Genomic DNA, 23,369 nt, shown 5'->3' with positions numbered 1-23,369 from the left:
GTTGTTGAGGAAGGTGGTGATATTGGTTCATAAATTTAAAAAAAAACTGGTGACAGGTTCCTTTTAATAATTGTCAAATACCAATTTTCTCCATCACTTTGTTCATTAGGATTGGTTTAAAAGAAAAACAGTCTTAGGGGCAGCACATTTTTTTATGTCCATGTCATTAATTTATTATTGAATCATTTAAAGTGATTTTTTTCATGTCCTGGGTTAGTATACACAGGTTGGGTAGAAGCCATAGTTAATCATGAAAGTGATGCCCCTGATGAGATCGAGTATCAGAGTGGAGACATGGTGGAAATCATCACTACGTATATTGAATGCATGGAGTGGTTTGTGGGAAGAAATGTTACCACTGGAAGTGTTGGATTTGTAAGAACCTGCAATATGAAACCTTATATGTCAGAAAATGGGTAAGAAAATTGCTAAACTGTTTTTTTATAACTTGGGTCTTACTGCACCAACATTTGGAAACTGTACTGCATCCCAGGGTCATGCTGTCCTTCCCTACTACAAAAGATGGGAAGCTGAGAGCAAACGATCATCAGGGTGTCCATGAGGAAGAGGGGGTGCTAAGAGCCACTGCTATGTCTACGTGTTGTGGTGATTCGCTCATTAGGAGGGAGATGGGGGCATTTGTTTTATAATATCAGATACACAGTCATTTGTTCTTATTCTTTAGAAATAATAGGGCTCTATAAGAATAGTCCATTGGATACTGTACATCTGATTTGTGAATATGGTGAACCTAATGCTGTCTTATTATCCAGACAGAACAGCACATACTTCCCCATAAATGACAGTGGACTGAGCAAAAACAGTGCAGAAGAAGACTTTGACTTTGAGGCAGCAAAGACCTTATTGCAAAGATTATCCCATTCTGATGTCTACCACTTGTACAAGCTCGGTAAGCCTTGGAGATGCGGTAATTTGGCAGAGTGCGGCAGATTCTAAGAACATTGCTTTCTTTATACAGGGTGGGCCATTTATATGGATACACCTAAATAAAATGGGAATGGTTGGTGATATCAACTTCCTGTTTGTGGCACATTGGTATATGGGAGGGGAAAACTTTCAACATGGGTGGTGACCATGGCGGCCATTTTGAAGTTGGCCATTTTTGATCCAACTTTATTTTTTCAATGGGAAGATGGTCATGTGGCACAGCAAACTTATTGAGAATTTCACAAGAAAAACAATGGTGTACTTGATTTTAACGTAACTTTATTCTTTCATGAGTTATTTAAAAGTTTATGACCACTTATAAAATGTGTTCAAAGTGCTGCCGATTGTTTTGGATTGTCAATGCAACCCTCTTCTCCCACTCTTGACACACTGATAGCAGCACCTCAGAAGAAATGCTAGCACAGGCTTCCAGTATCCGTTGTTTCAGATGCTGCACATCTCGTATCTTCACAGCATAGACAATTGCTTTATGATACGAGATGCGGTGTTGCTATCCGTGTGTCAAGAGTGGGAGAAGAGGGTTGCATTGACAATCCAACACTATGGGCAGCACTTTGAACACATTATATAAGTGGTCATAAATTTGTAAATAACTCATGAAAGAATACAGTTATGTTAAAACCAAGCACACCATTGTTTTTCTTGTGAAATTCTCAATAAATTTGATGTCACATGACCCTCGTTCCATTGAAAAAAATAAAGTTGGATCCAAAATGGCCAACTTCAAAATGACTGCCATGGTCACCACCCATCTTGAAAAATGCTCCTCCTCCCATATACTAATGTGCCACAAACAGGAAGTTGAAATCACCAACCATTCTCATTTTATTTAGGCGTATCCATTTAAATGGCCCACCCTGTAGACTATACAAGCATGATGCCCTGCAATAGGGAGCTGTGTATTGTCCGTCTGTAGCTGCCACGTGGCGTATAATTATTATTTACTCTTCTAAAGATCGACTCAGGCTCATTTTCTTTCCTCATCTTTTTCCAAGAGCCATTTGTGTTTTTGTTTTTCATGTAAGGGCTTGTTTTTTGCAGTTTGAATTTTTTTTCTCTATTTTTCAATACATTCTATGGTAGAATGAATGGTGGAATCCAAAACTACCAGTGTGGTGAAATGATGAAAAAACATACAGCGCTGATTGTGTAACTAAACCCAGATAATAGAAATGCAGGACAGGTATTTATCCGAAATAGATAAACATATTTTGTTCTAATTCAGGTTAAAATCTCAAAAAAATTCAACAAGTACATTAGACGAAGAAAACACACAATTGGGTGACCAGCAACAGATCATGACTACTATTCAATGAGAAAAAAAGTCAAAAAATCTTGGTGCATAATAATCCACAATTGAGCAGAGAGATACCTGAAGATCAAAGACTAAATATTCATAATATCTGAACCCACGCAGGATAGACCCATGTTTCGCACCTGCTTCATCTGGGGTGTAGTAAAAATGACCTCCCAAAAATGAGTCTATGGGTCAGTATGATTAAACTTGTATATATATTTTTTGAAGTGGTTAAAAAATACGTTGCTTGTGTCGCCATTTTTTTGAGACCCGTAACATTTTTTTCCATCAATGGAGCTCTGTGAGGGCCTGGTTTTTTGTGTGGCTAGTTGACATTTTAAGCACCATGTGTTGGGATTTATATAATAACACTGTATTGTTTTTTTCCATTGCATCTTTTGTGGAAAAGGGATGATGACAATAAATAACGTAAATTCTGGCATTTTGCTTTTTTTTCCGCACAGGTTCATAAACTTTATATTCTGATAGATTGGACTTTTACAAATTCAGTAATACTATTTTTTTAAATTATTATTTCTATATTTTTAAAAACAGGTAATGGGGGGTATTTGAATACTGGGGGTTTTTTTCACTTTTTTTAGTCCTCTTTGGGACCTTGAACCTGAAATTTTTGATCCCCTGTTCTAAATACTGCAATATTGTAGCTTATAGAGAAAATGCTAGTATCCTATGGTACATTGAGAAGCGGTTAAAGTGACTGTTACCCGAATGTGATTTCATACATCTAATATTTTTAAGGAAAGATCCAACTGTATCGTGACTGCCGAATTGGTTTCACATGCTTACCAACATCGTTGTTGAAAGTTTTAGGAAGTTTTAGTCCTGCCCTCAGGTCCCAACTTTGATTGCTCCAGTCCGGTCGAAAAACTCCCATATGTGGGAAGGGTTTAATTTTTCAGCCCATTACACTGCAAATTTTCTGCAAAAATCAGGAAAATCCTAGAAAATTTGGGACAGTTGTCATGTATATGAGGAGAGGGAAAGAAATACTAAAAGTTAATATATGCATATTGTATAGGAAGTTATGAAAATTACGGTATACGATGAAATAAAAAAAAAACACCTGTCTTCTTTCGATTATCTTTTATAACAGACCAGTTTGAAGAATCAGAAATTTGCCAAAATAAAGGTAAGTTTATAAAAATTAATAATTGAAATAAGTAATATTATCCTGGTGGTCATGTTTAGTCGATTTGTACATCCACAGAACCTGATAATATTTTATTCAAAGGTGGAGCGATAGAGATGTAAGGTTGATTGTCACACAGAGCAGGCCCGAAAGCTCGGCTGCCTCATATGACTGATGATAACAGTTAATGGGGTTCCCTGGGCAAAAATTATATTTTCCTTGTGGCTTCATATATGTTAAAAAATAACATTCACCTGGATCCAGCACAGGCCACTCTGGAAGAGAGACATCACCGATCATGTGATGTAAAAGTCACCTGACTTGCGACCAATCATAGGCCGATAAGGTCCTACTGTTGCTTAAATGGTGACAACTAACTTCTGGCTAAAGACGGGCCAAGGAGCTGCCAGCGCTGCATCCAGACAAGTCACAGAAGGTGGATATCACTTTGTTTGCTATTTTTTAACATAGCAAGCCATCAAGAAAATTTTCATTTTGCATAGATAGCCCCTTTAAGGCCATACTTACTGACACTCCTGTAAATTCTGGGAGTCTCTACCGGACTCCTAAAAGAGTTGATAAATCTTCTGGTTTCTTCGAGAAGCCCTCTGGAATCTCCTATAACTTTTTCTTACCGTAACACATAGCCCCAATATTCAGAGGTACATTCAGGGGCTTAAGCAAGGTGTTGAAGATTGTTGTCTGTCAGAAAGGAGACATGCTTACACAATTTTACCAAAGTTGTCCAGAAAAAAAGATGAGCTTGATATCATCTTAAGTTGTTACTTGAATGCTTGGCTGATTCTCAGTGACTACAGTCACCACTAGAGGGAGCTACAGAGCTTGGTGCATACTGTTAGATAGCACATCTAAAGAAAGAAATATAGTTCCATCTTGTTTAAACACTTATCTTTTCATTTTTGTTCCTGGCAGTTGGGGAAGGTTGAAATGCTGAAAAGGACTAGAACTATGATTTATCTTACGGTCTCCAAAATGTGTATTATAAAGCAAAACTTTAACAAAATTTAAAGAAAAAAACTGTAAACCTTTTCAGATACTATAAAGAAAGTGAGTAGTTACTGGTGACATAATTTACATACCGTATTTGCAATACTAATTTTGATTTTGTTTCTTTAAGAAAATTTACATGGAATAACAAGTTGTGACACCAGCAACTTAAAAGAAAAGTTGGAGACATTCATGAGCAGTTCTGTCACTTGCCCACCTTGTTTGGATACCTCCAGTGACTTTCAAGATACGAGCTCCATTCCTTCCCCTAGCCAGACCCCGCTTGATGAATATGAGGAACCCATCTTCTACATTCATGCAGAAGAGGAGAATCATGACTCCTTACAACCTTTGCTCTTATTTTTGAACAGTGAACAGTATCAACCAAGTTTCCAAAAACTTTATGATGTCGCATACACTTTCCTACAAACTTCATTTCATGGATACAGTGAAGAAGAAGAGTTGGTTCGGTACCTTAGTATAGCACGAGGAGCAGCTAAGAAGTCTTGTATGAAATGGGCTCAGGCAAGAATTTGCTTTCTTCTTGGCAGGCTCTGTACCAAGAAGAACAAGTTTTCCCAAGCTCGGGTTTACTTGGAAGAAGCCATGGGAGTTATTAATGGGGATTTCTCTGATATCTTTCTGTTTACCACTGTCTACATGAACCTCAACGCCATTTACTTAAAGCAAAAATCGAAGGAAAAATGTTGTCAAATGATCGACAAGTCTTCAGCGTTACTCCTAGGATTACAAAACTACATAAGCATCACTGACATGGAGTCCTCGTTTCTGAAGTATGCCATGAAGAAGGCAATACTGAGCCAAGACCAGAAGACTGAGATCAAAGTGTGTCAGCTTCTGGTCAAGACTTTCATTGACTTGAGGCAACACAATGAAGCTTTGCCATTTATTGAGAGGCTACAAACCTTGGACAACTCAATGGACTACACTAAGAGGTCTTCGTCAGGATACTACTTCCAGTTGGCCGATATCTATACTAAAAAGTGTTTGCCAAACTTGACCTTAAGCTGCGTTAAAGTAGCTTCTCCGACTTCTTGTAGCATCATGGACTCTTTAAAAAGGATTAGTGTAATCACAGAAAATACTTCTAGTCCTCACGGAGTGAGAAGGAAAGGGCAGATATTTCCATCTCAAGTTGCATATCACTTAAGACAAGCCCTTAAATCAGTGGTCACTGACCAAGACCGGAAGCTGTGCTGTTTCATCTATCTGAGCTTATCGGACATGTGCTCAAGGCAAAAATTGTACAAAGAAGCTCGTTCCTATATCATGAAGGCAATGGAAGCTTTCCCCATGGATGCAACGTACAGGGCGGATATATTGGTGTCACTTGCTTGGCTCTACTTGCTTGACAGAGAGAATGACGTAGCTCTTGATTTATTGAGCAGAGTGGTGTCCTTATCTTCCTGTACTCAACACCAGTTTGGGATTGCCCATAACCTTCTTGGTATTGCTCTAAGAAGAGGAGATAAAATTGAAGAAGCAGCTAGACACTACAGCACGGCTCTACAGATCTCAAGAGAGCTGGATAATTTGCAGAACCAGGCAGCCGTGCTGGCTAACTTCGGGATCTTATTTTTGCACTTAAAAGCTCGGATTTTGGCAGAAATGTTTTTGCAAAAATCAATGACCCTTTATTCTGGGCTTTCAATTTTTGAAAATGGTGCCAATTTTATATATGTCTTAATAATGCTTGGAAGCCACTACATCACTGGAGGAGATAAAGAAAACGGAAGATGTTATTATGAATGGGCACTCCTTGTTGCAATGGAATCGGATCATTTGGAAGGTAGAGTATATTAAGTGTGCATTTAACTATAACGTTAAGTGATATATTTCTAATTACAAAGGGATCCACTGTTGTGATCACCCACTGGAAATGGGGTTCCGAATCTTTTATTCTTCTTCGTTGCACTCCCTCGAAGTGAGGACAGCTTTGAATTGAATGATCCCATAGAAATTGAATGAGTTGGTACCATGCCTGTTCCATTAAAGCTTCTGCTCATTACAAGGGTTATACCCCTTACAATGTTGCAAAGTATTATAAAAGTTCACACAGATAGCTTACAGAGTGCGATAATGGGACCCACGTGGTCCACCAGCCCACCCCGACGCGCGTTTCGGAGAAAAAACTCCTTCCTCAGGGAGCACACTCTGTAAGTTATCTGTGTGAACTTTTATAACATTTTGTAACATTGTTTGCATCCTGGGACTCTTGTCATATTAACTATTTGCTGTATTATATGCTTTATTCAATAGAACTCTATTATGTTGCATTACTCATTTATCTTCAGTATGGCTCCACCGACTCTTTGCATGGATGCTGGTTTTGTGTGTACATTTAGCCCCCTTTTACCTGTTCCTGATTACTAATAAAGATTTTTGTAAATTGACTATACTTTTTTGGACTTCAGGACTATGTCTTTTGTGCTCTTTCCCTCTTTTTATAGTTTATATATTGCAGTTGGTCCGGATTTAGTCCTTATTTGATACTATGGGTGGTATGATTACTTCTATATTTATATTTATTTGATTAGAATACCCATAGGTATTATAATAGGCTCGCAACAAATTTTTGCTATTATTACAAGGGGTGAAGGTGGAGGGAAAGAGGCTTGAGGGTCCCAATTCTAGTGATCAGAGGGGGTATCAGCAGCTGCACATTAGTTAGTGGGAAAATCCTTTAAATGGCTAAATCTTATGAAGACTCTTCCCTTTGAATACTAAAGAACAATGCAACTATTTTACACTGATGTAGACTTTTTTAGATGCAAATGAAATAAAAGCATTCTTTACCCTTTTTTTGGACAGGCCAGCTCCATGCCGTCCAGCTCCTCTGTCATTTTTACAAGACACTTGCAGTAAATGAGGCTCAGTGTATTATTTATAATGAATACCAGCTGTCCTTAGCAAAGAAACTATCTGACAAAGTTTTGGAGGGTCAAGTGCTTGAAACAATCAGCCAGCTGTATCTATCATTAGGTACAGAAAGGTAAGAGGGGCGGTAAAGGTAGAAATCAGTATATTTTATGATCCATGCTATTGTGATGATCTGTGCTTCTGAAGAAGGACATGAATCAATATTGGTAATGCCACAATAAATTGTAAGAAGTCTGTGGACACTTGTGTTCAGCGAGACGTCTTCCTCATTTTCTCCAATTGTGGAAGTGGCCTTTGATCATCTAGTTGAAGAGAGGAAGGATTCCAAGTTTTAAAGCTCTTTTAAAGGAGGCAATCATTACTTAATAGAAGGGATCCCTGACAATACGCTAATCACAAAATGTTCTGCTGTTGGGACCTCCAGCAAAAGAAATCTTCAAGTTAAGCCCCTCATACACATTAGAAGATTGTCATCCGAGCAATGCTTTGGCCAATCGTGGTCCAACAACTATTGTGACGACATTGAGTGTGGAATGTGTCACTGGCCGGGCTTACCCTGGAGGGGCATGGCTTAGTGGCTACCTGGTCTTCATTAGAGCTTCTGATGGTGAGGATAGGCTTGAGCTATTAGGGTAGAGACATGGTCAGTAGATCCGGTGTCGGGGCATGCAGCACAGGTTCAGAATACAAAGCTGGGATCAGGAGTGGAGGAGAGGTCTGACAAAAGGAGTACACAAGCCAGGTCAGTAACAATATACAAACTGTGTATTCTACACTTGCCCAACTCAGGTTTCACCGGATCGGCTTTGTCCAGCTCATGTCATTAAATTCCAATCAATAAAAACAGTGAAAAGTACTGTCCAGCACTTAATACAAGCTGTGTGTATTGCACACTAACCCAACTCAAGTTTCGCCTGATTGGCTTTGTCTGGTGCACGCCAACATCCTGAATTAATCTTATCAATTTATAGCATCTAAAGTCCAATATGTAACATCTGCAATTACTAAAAGATATAACATCTATGATGGGCATCGCCCATACTGACATCATGGACACAAATAAACAATGCAAATAAAGGTAAAGAGGAAAAAAGCACAGAAATGCACATTTGCATCTGTGCATTTTAACCCCTTAACGTTCAATGACGGACACAGTCAGTCATTGGACACCTCCCCCTGTTTAGTGCGGGATCCGGCAATGAGCCCGCACCTTTTCCTGTACATGACAGCTGATCTGATCAGCTGACATGTTCCCGGAACAGCCGCGGGTGGAATCGCGATCCACTCGCAGCTGTTAACATGTTAAATGCCGCTGTAAAACGCTGACAGTGACATTTAACATGCACACGCAGAAAGCGCGTCATTGCCACCTCCCATCGGCGCCCGTGTCACATGACCGCGGGTCATGACCGATGGGGTATGTGCACACGTCAGGATTTCTTGCAGAAATTTCCTGACAAAAAACGGACATTTCTGACAGAAATCCGCATGCTTTTTTTTCACGTTTTTTGTGCTTTTTTTTGCGTTTTTTCCCCAATGCATAAAATAGCGGGAAAAACACGAAAAATCCTCAAAATTAATGAACATGTTCATTTTTTTTTTGCGGAAAAAAATGCATCATGTGCACAAAAATTGCGGAATGCATTCTAAATGATTGGATGCATATGTATGCGTTTTTTATGTGTTTTTATAGCGTTTTATCGTGAAAAAAACACGAAAAAAAGTGAAAATTCCTGAACGTGTGCACATACCCTGAATGTGAATGTGAAAACCCTAATCACTGGTATGGTATGCAGATTGTCATCAGATTTGGCATGGATTTTTTTTTTTTGCACAGAATACGAGCCTAAATTCATGACAAAGTCAACCCATGTGAATATAGTCTACAACTATACAGCAGTGGTAGTAGAGTTTTCCTGATGTCATTCTTTGAGTAGCCAAAAAACAAACCAAAAAAATCAACAGAACGATCTACTTTTCATTAGTTTAAATGGTGACACATTTTTATTACGGTAGAATGAGAATAAACCCTGTCTTAGATTAGTAAAACCCATTTAATGAGCAATTTTACATTTACATTGGTCTATCAAATTCTACAAGGGGTAAGGATATTGATAAGATTTAGGTAAGGAGGAAAATCTTACAATTTTGCTTCCCCTGGTTGATCCATAAGAATGCGGAAAAGCTCATTACTAGATATGAAATAATTTACCTAAAACTGTTGCTGCCCTAATAATCCCCCTTACAACATGTTGACATTTAGTTGATTGATCTTTGGGGATCTGCTCCTGAACATCTGCACCTGTCGTCGGTCTAGAGCCTGTAGATCGGCACTGGAATATACCAAAAGAAGTCTGGGCATTTTTATTGATCTTCAATCGAAAGAGAGAGAAGCCCGCGCTTGGTTAATGGCTGGGAAGATTTATTACATCCTGGAACAGAACGAGCTGGTGGATCTATATATTCAGGTACTTGTATATGACACCGGGGGGTTTAACGCTGATTACCATTCACAGAATATTGCTCCTCCATGTTATGGATCAGGTTATGGATCAGAAAAATAGAAATCTGATATCACTGGACTCTTGGCAGCATCGATAATAAATTAGTAAGATGTCAGGAAGTCTATAGGGAGACCAGAAAGAGGTGCTAATATATACGCAAGAAGATCATCGCCCTAGCGAGGCTGGACGTCTCTAGTCCATACCGGGGACATCACATGGTGCAATATTAATTATGACCCGCATCTATAATCAGAGGACATAATTGCTTCTGGGGTTTCAAGGGGATTTTCGGCCTTGGGAAATCATAGAAATGTAATATCAATCTGAATTTTGGGTATATCCTTGGAAATATGGTAGTGATATTATTCCAGTAGGTGGCTAATGCCCACATTCCTGGCATCCAATGATTATAGAAGTAGTCCAGCATAGAAGTAGTCCAGCTATACAATATTGATGACGTATCCTGGGGATAGGTCATCAGTTTTAGAATGGTGGTATCAGGCACCCACACCCCTAGGGTTCAGCTGTTTGCAGATCCTGCAGTCACTGGTTATAAAAAGTGTAAGGTGCCAGTACACCACAGAGCCATACACTGTGTAGTGGCTAATCTTGGGTACTGCAGCTCAGCTCCTACTGAAGTGAATAGGAGCTGAGCTTCAGAACTCAAGAACTGCCACTATCATTATGACACATCATTAATATTCTAGTCCGAGACAGCCCCTCTAAGCCTGGTGACACCTAGTAGAATCAACTGATCCCGGCTTGTTCCCTCCAAATCGTTGATTTTGCTGGAGGAGATAGGTAGTATTACATGGCTGTCTTTTAGATGAATGACCGTCCTTGTAATACAAGGACTGTTCACGTTTGTCAGAATCAGCTGTGCTCTCTGATCTATCTCATATGATAGGCCACAATCGGAGGACCTCAAGCTGTTACTTAATTTCTTTCCCCTAACCTGGACCCCTTTAATGCTTTAGTCCCTGATTTTCATAGAAAGTAACCTAATATACTTCTTCTGGGTACTTTTAAGTTCTTGGCTCATATATTTGCAACATACTAATACACAAATATGTCAAAAGAAAAGTCAAAGATGCTATAGAATTTTTACAGGATGAAAAGGGTGAAGTGGTCAAAAATGATGTTGAGAAGGCTGAACTTTCAAATTCCTATTTTGCATCTGTGTTCTCTAAGAAAGCAAATGTAACATCAACTGATCTTCATAGTGCTAACAAAGGAATAAAATAATCCACTCTATCCATGAACAGAGAGATGGTGAGGGAACACTTAGCTAATTTAAATGAATTTTAAAGGGGATCTGTTGCCCCATTTTTCGCCTATTAGCTAAGGCCACCGCCATCAGGGGCTTATCTACAGCATTCATACAGTACAGCAAATGTCCTTATCTTCAAAAAAGGAAAGACGATGGAGCCAGGAAATTACAGGCCAGTGAGACTTACTTCTATACCAGGAAAGATCTTTGAACAAATTATTAACCAGCATGTATGTAAGTACTTGGATAAGAATACAGTATTAAGCCAGAGCCAGCATGGGTTTGTAGTAAACAAGTCATGCCAGACTGATCTAATTTCTTTCTACGATGGAATCACTGACTGGGTGGATCAGGGAAATGTGGTAGATATAGTCTATCTCAATTTCAGCAAAGCATTTTACAAAGTATCTCATACTATCCTTATTGGAAAAAATGACCAAGTATGGGATTGATAAGGCTAGAGTTAGGTGGATTCATAACTGGCTCAGTAATCTTACTCAAAGAGTGGTAATAAATGGTTGCACATTCAATTGGAGAAGTGTTTCAAGTGGGGTACCACAAGGCTCTGTCCTGGCTCCAGTGTTGTTCAACATTTTTATAAATGATCTAGATAACGGAACTGAAGGTACACTGATCAAATTTGCAGACGATGCAAAGTTAGGATGGATAGCTAACACTAAGGGATAGCTAACACTAGAGAAGTTAAGAGAAAGGTTTCAGAAGGTTCTAGATAAGCTTGAACAATGGGCAGCGACTAATAGAATGGAATTTAACAGGAAGAAATGAAAGATTCTACAACTGGGCAAGGTAAATGAAAATTACATCTACAGAATGGGAGGAATAGAACTAAGCATCAGCATTTGTGAAAAAGACTTGGGTATACTAATAGATCACAGATTGCACATGAGCCAACAGTGTGATGCAGCAGCAAAAAAGGCAAACAAACTTCTAGGATGCATTAAGAGAAACATAGAGTTTAGCTCACGTGAAGTTATTATCCCCCTCTACTCCTCCTTGGTCAGGCCTCATCTGGAATTCTGTGTCTAGTTCTGGGCATCATATTAAAAAAAAGACATTGAAAAACTGGAGCAAGTTCAGAGAAGAGCTACCAGGATGGTGAGCGGACTGCAAAGTATGTCCTACGAGGAACGGTTAAAGGATCTGGGAATGTTTAGCTTGCAAAAAAAGAAGGCTAAGAGGAGACTTAATAGCTGTCTACAAATATCTGTAGGGCTGTCACAGTGTAGAGGGATCATCATTATTCTCACTTGAAAATGGAAACACAAGAAGCAATGGAATGAAACTGAAAGGGAGAAGATACAGATTAGATAATAGAAAAATATTTTTGCCAGTGAGGGCGATCAATGAGTCGAACAGGCTGTCACGAGAGGTGGTAAGTTCTCCTTCAATGGATGTCTTCAAACCGAGGCTGGACAGACATCTGTCTGAGATGGTTTAGTGACTCCTGCATTGAGAAGGGGGTTGGACACGATGACCCTGGAGGTCCCTCACAACTCTAACATTCTATGATTCTAATATTCTCCATTCCAGGTGGCGCAGAACGTTGCTCTTTGTACGGGGGATCCACATCTCGGCATGCAGCTGTATGAAGCCAGCGGGGATATATTCTTCAATGGCGCCAGAGACCGAAATAAGGCAACGACCTTCTACAGGGCGAGTACAATATACTATATGTTCTGCCCTATTGGTCTGTGATGTATTGTACAGGTGGGATATTTCTTTTCCAGACCAATATTGAGAGATATGATACTTTTTTATGTGGACCCTCTTGGAAGTTGTAGAAAATAGCTGAACAAGCTGGAATCACCATTTATTTTACATTCATACATAGGACTATCATATTTGACAGCACTTTACAGACATTATTACCACTGTCCCCACAATCTATACTCCCGATTGCAGGTATTGTCCTGGGTGGGATTTGTTCTGTGCTCTGACATTTATAGCATCTCTTGAACATAAACACTCCCCTGGCTTTTGTTTATTCTTAAACAAACTGAGCCTTTCCCACCCCCCCTGGGTCCAGCGCTGAGTCTCCACCGCTGCTCCCGGTGTCCGTTATAGTCTGCAGCGCTGATATCACATAGACAGCGCTGCTGACAATCAATGAGCTCAGCGACTCGTACTGTCAACACGTACAAAACTGCTGCGCTCAGTTATTGGCTTCAGTGCAGCTGACATCACACTAGCCCTGCAGACAGTAACAGATACTAGGAGCAGCGGTGGACGCTGAGTGCGGGACCTGGGGAGGGTGAGTAATGCACATTTTTTTAGGTTGTTTTTTTTTAGCAAACTGAAACCGTTAAACCCCTTTAAAGCTCCTGTCATCTTTCTCTGACCCTTTTCTTCACTTTTGCTGAATGTTTTCCTCTATCACACCATTCTTTGTATACAAGGTTGGCAGTTTATTGAAATTCTGACCCCAGTTAGTCTCAGCATTGATGTTCAGGCCTCATTCTAAACCACCTCGATCACTTCATTGTCCCATCTTGAAGTGGATCCACATTGAAACAGATCCAAGGAGAACAGATCACTTGACTTTATGACGCACTCTGGGTCACAGGGCCGGTGTCTCTACTGGAGAGTTCTGGGGGCTTTCAGAACAAGGGGGGACACAGAGTGGCCGGAGAAGGGTATGGAGGGGTGTAAACTACAAAACTGGAGCAATCAGTGCCACAACATTTATCCTTTCCTGGATGCTAAAAGTTACCCAGTATGAGTCCCTAAGTTATTTATGGCATAACCAAAAGACTTTTCTGATTATAATAAACTTTATTCCGCTTATACATAATTGCCATTATGATGATTGTTGCGTTTTACATATTTTTTCTTGCAATGAGAGTCTCTGACCAGCAGGAGGTGCCAGAACCTTTTCTATGTCATCTCTTTACTATAAAGCAATGGAAGCATTTTTTTCCCACTGGTTTCAATACAGGTGAATATTGAGCTACCATAGGATACAAGGGAGAAATGATTCATTTATTCTTCTTTTAAAAACATCAAACACTAAAGGCACACGTGTAAAATTAATACAATTAAAGGGGTTGTTCACCTTTGGGGAGAATTTTTATTTTTTACTTAGGTGGATGTAATTGAGGCTAAAAATAATTTTTGCAATTGGGTTTCATTAAAAATGTTGCCCCATTTGGTTTCTATTACACTGTCTATTGCTGCTGCAGAATGAGTTAGCTGAGAATCTGTCAGTCAGCTCCTTATGATGATCTGATAGGGAGTTTATAACTCTTATCTATCTTTCTCTGAGCTCCTCTCAGCTGATTTATGACCACAGACCACATCAAAATGGAACATGCAGGGAAACAGCCCACAAAAGTCAAGTGGTGCAACATTTTTTAATGGAAATTTTTTTTTTAGCCCCAAATGCATGCATTTCAGTGGATACAAAAATGTACCCAAAGGTCACTTTTTTCTGTCTTGGTCTCATGGTGTTTATTGACTTTTTTTATGACAAAGTCTCGAAAATGGCGCAAATTTTAGAATTTTGCGCAAAATAAAAAAATTGCTCATTTCTTTTGCCTTTTTAGAGCAAAAAGATTGCGAGTTCAGCTAAAATTATGCAAAATTAGCTCCAAGAATTTCAGTCGTATATAAGATAGCTTCAGGGAGAGACTGAAATATGTTTGCTAAAAGTTTTAGTAAAGGGTTAAAACAGAAAAAGTTGCAATTGATGAAATATCTGGAAAAACAGGAACCCCACTCACAATGATGAGCATTAAAAACAAACAAACAGGTGAACACAAATTAGACTTCAAAAAAAGGCACAAATTAAATAAAAAAAGCGAAAAACAGCAAAAACTAAACCATAAAAAAGGTGCAAATTAAATAAAAAAGCAAAAAACAGCAAAAACTAAACCATAAAAAAGGTACAAATTAAATAAAAAAGGTGAAAAACAGCAAAAACTAAACCATACAAAAGGTGCAAATGCAATAATGAATTGGGCCCGTTGTATGTTCCTTACCTTTCAGGACTGCGCTCTGCCGCTTGCTGTGAAGACAGAGAATGTGACGGCTGAACTGCGGCTGTGTAATAAACTCACAGAGATACTTATGAGTGTGAAAAGCTACGAGGAAGCCCTGGAACATGCAAAAATGGCTCTGGTCCTGAGCGTCAATTTAGGTAAAAATCACAAGCGTGGTGGCCTAAACAATTCTCTACCAACAGATGATGTTAAAGTAAGAAAGATTGGGCATGTTGAATTTTAACATGCCTGATCCTTTTATTTTCTAGAAAGATAAGGAAGTACCTGGAAGCGGCCTACTCCCCTTTGCCCATTGAAAACACATCCATACTCAGCCAAATTGAGCGTACATGTGTATGGGATAGGCGGGAGGAATAACTATAGAGAGGGTATAAACAAAGAAAGTCACCTGACGTAAATGCCGCTGTTCTCCTGAATCTGGGGTCACTTTTTTTTTGTTTCTGTGACTTTCTATTCCTGAGATATGGCTCCGTATTCCCGATTTGTTACCAAGTGGTCTTGTGACAAGTGGGTGTGGCACTGAACTCTACTGTGTGGGCATGTTCTTCAGTGCCCTGCCCTTTTGGCTAAAAAGATTAGATTTACATACAGGGAAAAGGAGGCCGTATCTCATGAATGGAGAGGAGTAGAAAAAAAAGAAAAATATCACCAGAATCAGGAGAACAGCGGCATTTACACCAGGTAAAACAAATGACATATTTATGGAAAGTGACAGGTGGTCTTTAGGTGGATAGAAAGACACCTGGAACAAATATACACTGTATCTTGCCTCGGTTCTCTTGTGTCAAAAATTCCCATTATTTCGCATGAGGCATATATGTCCAAAAAATAATAAAATCATAATAATATAGTGTATAAAAATTAAAACATATATATAATAATAATATAATAAAAAATAATTACTTTTTGCCCTTTTACGACACTTTTCTAAAAAGTTAGCAGTCTATGTGAAAACTGGTATATCTGGCATACTTTTACTTTTTCTACCACGTAAACAGTCCACAGATGCGCCAAATTTATTAAAGGGTTTGCACCTCTTAATATATTATGGGTACTTTGTCCCAGCAGGTTGATGTATGATAAATTCCAATATTACCAAGATTCAAGATGTTGTTCAGTTCTGGGGGACCATTTTTTTTACTTAAATGTATGAATTTGGTGCCAAAAATCATTTTTACAATAGGGTTTCATTAACAATTTTGCATAGTTTGACTCTTGTGGTCTCTTTGTTTCCCTGCACGTTCCACTTTGATGTGGTCTGTGGTTATAAAGCAGCTGAAATGAGCTCAGAAAAAGACAGATAAATGAGTTAGAAACGCTCCCATTGTATCATCAGAATGAGCTCACTGTCAGATTCTCAGATAACTCATTCTGCAGCCTAGTAATAGAATGTGTAACACAGAGGTTATAAAAGGCAAATGGTGCAAAATATTAATTAAACCTGATAGGAAAAATGATTTTTCAGCCAAAGATTACATACATTTAAGTAAAAAAAAACAACCCTTACAGTCAAAGGCGTTGTATAATATAGCTGCTATCTTCTGAAAACAGCACCTCCACTACCACAGGATGGGTGCGGTATTCCCATTTCAATAGAACTGAGCTGCAATACCAGAAATTACCTGAACACAGGTTTGGCGCTGTTTATAGAAGAAAGCAAACATGTTTTTATTAAAAAACTAGATGGTGGCCCGATTCTAACTCATCGGGTATTCTAGAATATAGCACAGCCCACGCAGTATATAGCACAGCCCATGCAGTATCTAACACAGTCCACATAGTATATAACACAACCCACTTAGTATATAACAGCCCACATAGTATATAACAGCCCACGTAGTATATAACACAGACCACTTAGTATATAGCACAGCCTACGCAGTATATAACACAGCCCACGTAGTATATAACACAGCCACTTAGTATATAGCACAGCCCATGTAGTATATAACACAGCCTACTTAGTATATAGCACAGCCCACATAGTATATAACACAGCCCACGTAGTATATAACACAGCCACTTAGTATATAGCACAGCCCATGTAGTATATAACACAGCCCACTTAGTATATAGCACAGCCCACATAGTATATAACACAGCCACGTAGTATATAGCACAGCCACGTAGTATATTGCCCAGCCACGTAGTATATTGCACAGCCACATAGTATATAGCACAGCAACGTAGTATATAGCACAGCCCTCGTAGTATATTGCCCAGCCACGCAGTATATTGCACAGCCACGTAGTATATAGCACAGTCATGTAGTATATAGCACAGCCACATAATATATTGCCCAGCCATGTAGTATATTGCCCAGCCATGTAGTATATAGCACAGCCCATGCAGTATATAGCACAGAGACGTAGTATACAACACAGCCCACGCAGTATATAACACAGCCCATGCAGTATATAACACAGCCTACGTAGTATATAACACAGCCCACGTAGTATCTAACACAGCCACGTAGTATATAGCAATGTGGGCACCATTTCCTTGTTAAAAAAAAGAATTAAAATAAAAAATAGTTATATACTCACCTTCCCGCGGCCCCCGGATTCAGCCCGGGCCTTTAGCGATGCTTGTCGCGACGCTCCAATCCCAAGAATGCATTGTGGCAATAACACATGATCATGTAGCGGTCCCGCGAGACCGCTATGTTATCATCTCGCGAGACCACTACGTCATCTCCGGTCATTGCCGCAATGCATTCTTGGGACCGGAGCGTCGCGAGGAGCGAGAAAGGCGCTGGAAGGTGAGAATATAATGTTTTTTATTTTTTTAATTATTTTTAACATTAGATCTTTTTACTATTGATGATGCATAGGCAGCAACAATAGTAAAAAGTTGGTCACACAGGGTTAATAGCAGCGTTAACGGACTGCTAAACCACTATGGGGGCACTGACTGGAGGGGAGTAGGGAAGGGCGAATTTGCGGCCGGACTGTGCCCGTCGCTGATTGGTCGAGGCCGGCCGGCCGACGCGGGATTTCCGTGACAGACAAAGAGACGGAAGTGACCCTTAGACGATTATATAGATAGATTTTAGATCTCTAATTATAATTCCTGGATGACTAATTCTATGAGTGATGATATCTGCCATTACAGGGAATCAGCTGAATGAACGGGTCTCATATCACCGACTAGCCGGAATTTACAGCCATCTGAATCAGTCGGAACTCGCTGAACATTTCTATCTGAAGGCTTTGTCTCTCTGCTCGTCGCCCCTAGAGCTAGAAGAGGAGTCCGTGTACTACATGAAGGTGTACCTGGTCTTAGGAGACATCATATTCTACGACCTGAAGGTGAGGACCCTAAGAAATGAGGACTAAGGGTACCGTCACACAGTGGCATTTTCATCGCTACGACGGCACGATTCGTGACGTTCTAGCGATATCGTTACGATCTCGCAGTGTCTGACACGCAGCAGCGATCAGGGACCCTGCTGAGAATCGTACGTCGTAGCAGATCGTTTGAAACTTTCTTTCGTCGCTGGATCTCCCGCTGTCATCGCTGGATCGTTGTGTGTGACAGCGATCCAGCGATGCATTCGCTGGTAACCAGGGTAAACATCGGGTTACTAAGCGCAGGGCCGCGCTTAGTAACCGATGTTTACCGTGGTTACCAGCGTAAAAGTAAAAAAAAAACAAACCGTACATACTCACCATCTGATGTCCGTCAGGTCCCTTGCCGTCCGCTTCCCGCTCTGACTGTCTGCCGGCCGGAAAGTGAGAGCAGATCACAGCGGTGACGTCACTGCTGCGCTCTGCTCTCACTGTACGGCGGCACTCAGTCAGAGCGGGAAGCGGACGGCAAGGGACCTGACGGACATCAGATGGTGAGTATGTACTGTTTGTTTTTTTTTTCTTTTATGCTGGTAACCACGGTAAACATCGGGTTACTAAGCGCGGCCCTGCGCTTAGTAACCCGATGTTTACCCTGGTTACCAGCGAACCTCGGCATCGTTGGTCGCTGGAGAGCGGTCTGTGTGACAGCTCCCCAGCGACCACACAACGACTTACCAACGATCACGGCCAGGTCGTATCGCTGGTCGTGATCGTTGGTAAATCGTCATGTGAGACGGTACCCTTACTCTGCTATTCTCCAAGGTTCCTGTGAAGGTTAATGCAATCTATTGTTCTCTGTTATCAACCAAATAAGGCACGGAGGAGGCTGCCCTTACCGTATACTCAGCACTAAACCGCATAGTCACTAATTATCCTGAACTATACATGAATGTCTGAACGTTTTGGAAACAAACTTTTAGGGCTTCTCGGACCAAAACGAGAGGGTTTTGTAGAAAGTCAACCCAAAACGGGCAGTCCAGCTCAATATAGGAGTGTTCCTGGGCAGGACTGTGCACCAAGGCGTTGTCCACCTTTTGGGGACAATCAATTTTTCCTTACTTAACCCCTTCATGACCTTGCGATTTTCCATTTTTTTTCCTCCCCTACTTCCAAGATCCATAACTTTTTGTTATCTTTCTGTCCACATAACCGTGTGAGGGCTTGTTTGTTTTTTGCGGGACAAGCTGCACTTTCAAATAACACCATTTATTTTTTTCATGTGACGCAAATGGAAGGTGGGGAAAAAAATCCAAGTGCTTTGAAATTGCAAAATTGCAAAAAGCAAAAGTGCAGTCATTGTTTTTTTTTTTAATTTACCATGTTCACTATACGATAAAGCAAAATTTGGAAATTTGTAAAAGGAAACATTTTGGCTTGTGTCACCATTTTCCGAGCCTCTGAGCGCTTTCAATTTTCGAGATATGGGGCTGTGTGAGGGCTTATTTTTTTTAGGCGCCAAGGTACCATTTCTACTGATACCATTTTGGGGTAGATAGGATGTTTTGATCGCATTTTATTGCAATGTTGCTGCCAAAAAACATATTTCTGGCATTTCGATTTTCTTTCCCGTTATGATGTTTACTGATCACATTAATTTACTTAAAGTGTATTTTTTAATTTAAAAAAAAAATAATTGTATTTTTAATGCGGCAAAAGGGGGCGATTTGACCTTTTGTGATTTTTTTTTATTTTTTCATATTTTTAAAAACATTTTTTTAACTTTTTACTGTATTTAATAGTCTCCTTTAGGGACTCAAAGCTGAAATCGTCTGATCGCTTGTTCTATACATAGCAGTGAACAAACACAGCTATGTATAGTGAAAATCCCGATCTCCTACTAACTCCAGCTAAACGCTGACTTTCACAGGGGCATTGCAATGACACAGGGCGTTCAGCAGAGCCTCGACTGTCATGACAAGCCACCGCGATCAGAGATTGACAGCAACATTTAACAGGTTACCAGCCGAGAATGGAGCTGTTAAAGCCACATGATGGCTGACTAAATCAATCATCATCTGCAGGAAAGATACAGGCTCGGTAAGTGTGCCCGCATCAAAGTCAGGGACACAACATATGACATAAATGTACAGTGACTTTCATAAGTATTCACCCCCTTGGCATTTTTCGTGTTTTGCTACCCCATAACCTGGAATTTCACATTTTTCAATTTTTTTAACATTTCAAATCAATTTCAATTCAATTTACAATTTTAGATTTTTTTTGAGGGTTTACATTAGTTCACGTAAAGAACATTTGTTTTTTTTTACTGTGAAGCAAACAACAAATAGGACAAAATAATGGAAAACTTCAGTGTGTGTATAACTATTCACCCCCTTAAAATCAATACTTTGTAGAGCCACCATTTTACAGCAATTAAAGTCATTTGAATAAGTCTCTATGAGATTTTCACATCTGGCCACTGAGATTTTTGCCCATTCCTCAAGGCAAAACTGCTCCAGTTTCTTCAAGTTAGATGGTTTCCTCTGGTGAACAGCAATCTTCATATCTGACCACAGATTCTCAATTGGATTAAGGTCTGGGCTTTGACTAGTCCGCTCCAAAACATTTACATGTTTCCTCTTAAACCACTCATGTTTTGACTTACCAGTATGCTTTGGGTCATTGTTTTGTTGGAAGATGAACCTCGGTCCCAGTCTCAAATCACTGACAGACTGAAACAGGTTTTGCTCAAGACTTTCCATGTCCCTGCTGCCAAAAGACATCCCCACAGCATGATGCTGCCACCACCATGTTTCACTGTAGGGATGGCATTCTCGGGGTGATGAGCCTTGTTGGTTTGGCACCAAAAATAGAGTTTACCTTTGTGGCCAAAAAGTTCAATTTTAGTCTGATATGACCACAGCACCTTCCTCCATACATTTTGGGAGTCTTTCACATGTCCACCTCTATGGATTGTATGGTTGATTATGGTCGTATGGACACATACTCCAGTCTCTGCTTGGGAACTCTGCAGCTCCTTCAGGGTTACCTTTGGTCTGTGTGCTGCCTCTCTGATTAATGCCATCCTTGCCTGGGCTGAGTCTTTTGGTGGCAGACCTCTCTTGGCAGGTTTGTTGTGGTACCATGTTGTTTCCATTTGATGATACTGGATTTGATGGAGCTCCGGGGGATCATCAGAGGTTGGGATATTTTTTAAAACTCAGCCATGACTTGTTCTTCTCAATTACTTTGTCCCTGCCTTGTTTTGAGATCTCTTTGGTCTCCATGGTGTTGTTTGGTTAGTGGTGCCTCTTCCTACATGGTGTTGTTTGGTTAGTGGTGCCTCTTCCTACATGGTGTTGTTTGGTTAGTGGTGCCTCTTGTTAATGGTGTTGCAGCCTCTGAGGCCTTACAGAAAAGGTAAAGTATATACTGACAGACATGTGACACATAGATTGCACACGGGGGGACATCCTGTCGCTAAGCATGGGACTTATGAAGATAATTGCTTGCACCAGAGGCTTCATAGCAAAAGGGGTGAACACATATGCAAATGCTAGTTTTTCGTTATTTGATCCCATAAATGTAATTTATGCCTATATTTTTCTGATTTCACTTCACAAAGTTAGACTATTTAGTGCTGATGCATCGCACACAAATCTGATTACAAAAATATTTAAACACAGATTGTAACGTAAAAAAAATAGGTAAAATGGCAAGGGGGTGAACACTTGTGCAAGCCACTGTACGTCATATGTCATGAAGGGGTTAGAGTGGATCTTTCACACGTATGAGCATGATGAACAGGCCGCTTCATGGAATAGTGGCTGCAGAGAGGAATAAAATGAGGCTTTTATCGCTGCAGTTTGTTAAAAAAAAACTGTGCCATACTCACTCTCCCGGGGTCCAGACCAGAGTCCCCGCTGCTGCTCTCAGTGTGTTATTGTCTGCAACGATTACGTCATTTTCGCAGCACTGTAACCAATCAGTCCTTGTGCCATCAGCATAGGCAATGTCAGTGAGCCCAATGATTAGCTGCAGCGCTGTCACTTCTACAGACAATAACGTACACCAGCCGCAGCAGCAGAGATTCGGCGCTGCACTTGGGGAGAGTGAGTAAAGCACAGTTTGTTTTTTTAGATGAACTGGGGACAGGGGTTTTCTAACACCAGAAGCCGATAGAAGCACTCCAGCGTCATCTGACATAATACTGCCCCCTACAGACCTTACCAGGAGCATTCCTATACCTGCCTAGATGTGAATGCTCCTCTTTGGCACAGAGTCGAGATGTGACCATTACTAACCCTATATTGCAGGATCCCTATGACGCCGCTGGATACTATCACCTCGCCCTGGCCGCTGCAATGGATTTAGGCAACAAGAAATCGCAGTTGAAGATTTATACCCGACTTGCCGTCATCTACCATAATTTTCTAGTTGACCGAGAAAAATCACTTTACTTTTATCAGAAAGCACGGACCTTCGCCACCGAGCTGAATGTACGAAGGATAAACCTGTCTCCTGGGCAGAAATGCCAAAATCTAGTGCGGACTCACAGCCACTGAAAGGCTTCAATGAAAAGACGACTTTTATCATTTCCTTGTGTAAATTCTGCAATATGTTTTATTCTGTATTAAAGCCAATTACTAAAACCGCTCTGTTTGTCTCAGATGTCAGATGTCAGTTCTCAGTAACGACAAATGAGGACGGAACAAAGGTTCAAAAAGGTCCAACATAGCATTCTAGCCCTAGCCCCCTGTGGAAGCCTGTTCAGGCGAAACTTGTTGGGGAGGCTATGAATGATTTTTAGCTAGATTGAATGATTCTGATAGGTAGCAATAGCAATAATATTGATACTCATCTGTTTACTATATGATCACGGACTGAAGCCGTGATAGACCAGTATGAAAGAATTATTGCACTAGCGTTCGAGAGGTTGGAATATAATATAGGAGCAT

General features: G+C 40.3%; 1 protein-coding gene across 6 annotated transcripts in view; it reads left to right on the top strand.

Annotated features, from left to right (window-relative positions):
* The window catches only part of SH3TC1 (SH3 domain and tetratricopeptide repeats 1), a 68,797-nt gene extending 45,734 nt beyond the window's left edge, over positions 1-23,063 (top strand). For 4 of the 6 annotated variants that reach the window (XM_077280078.1, XM_077280076.1, XM_077280077.1 and 1 more), the window contains 10 exons: positions 218-416; positions 774-910; positions 3,381-3,416; positions 4,555-6,234; positions 7,257-7,437; positions 9,643-9,793; positions 12,651-12,773; positions 15,105-15,255; positions 18,233-18,429; positions 22,728-23,063. In XM_077280078.1, coding sequence (XP_077136193.1) covers positions 218-416; positions 774-910; positions 3,381-3,416; positions 4,555-6,234; positions 7,257-7,437; positions 9,643-9,793; positions 12,651-12,773; positions 15,105-15,255; positions 18,233-18,429; positions 22,728-22,976 — 3,104 coding nt within the window. In that variant the 3' untranslated portion in view covers positions 22,977-23,063. Of the gene's footprint in view, positions 1-217; positions 417-773; positions 911-3,380; positions 3,417-4,554; positions 6,235-7,256; positions 7,438-9,642; positions 9,794-12,650; positions 12,828-15,104; positions 15,256-18,232; positions 18,430-22,727 lie in introns of those variants that run through there. The other 2 variants (XM_077280081.1, XM_077280079.1) reach the window with 2 other exon arrangements.
* The last annotated feature ends 306 nt before the right edge of the window (positions 23,064-23,369 follow it).

Source organism: Ranitomeya variabilis, chromosome 1, assembly GCF_051348905.1.
Source record: "Ranitomeya variabilis isolate aRanVar5 chromosome 1, aRanVar5.hap1, whole genome shotgun sequence".
NCBI classification, from domain to species: domain Eukaryota; kingdom Metazoa; phylum Chordata; class Amphibia; order Anura; family Dendrobatidae; genus Ranitomeya; species Ranitomeya variabilis.
The sequence above is the reverse complement of the archived record's forward strand: the minus strand, read 5'-3'. Positions and strand labels throughout refer to the sequence as shown.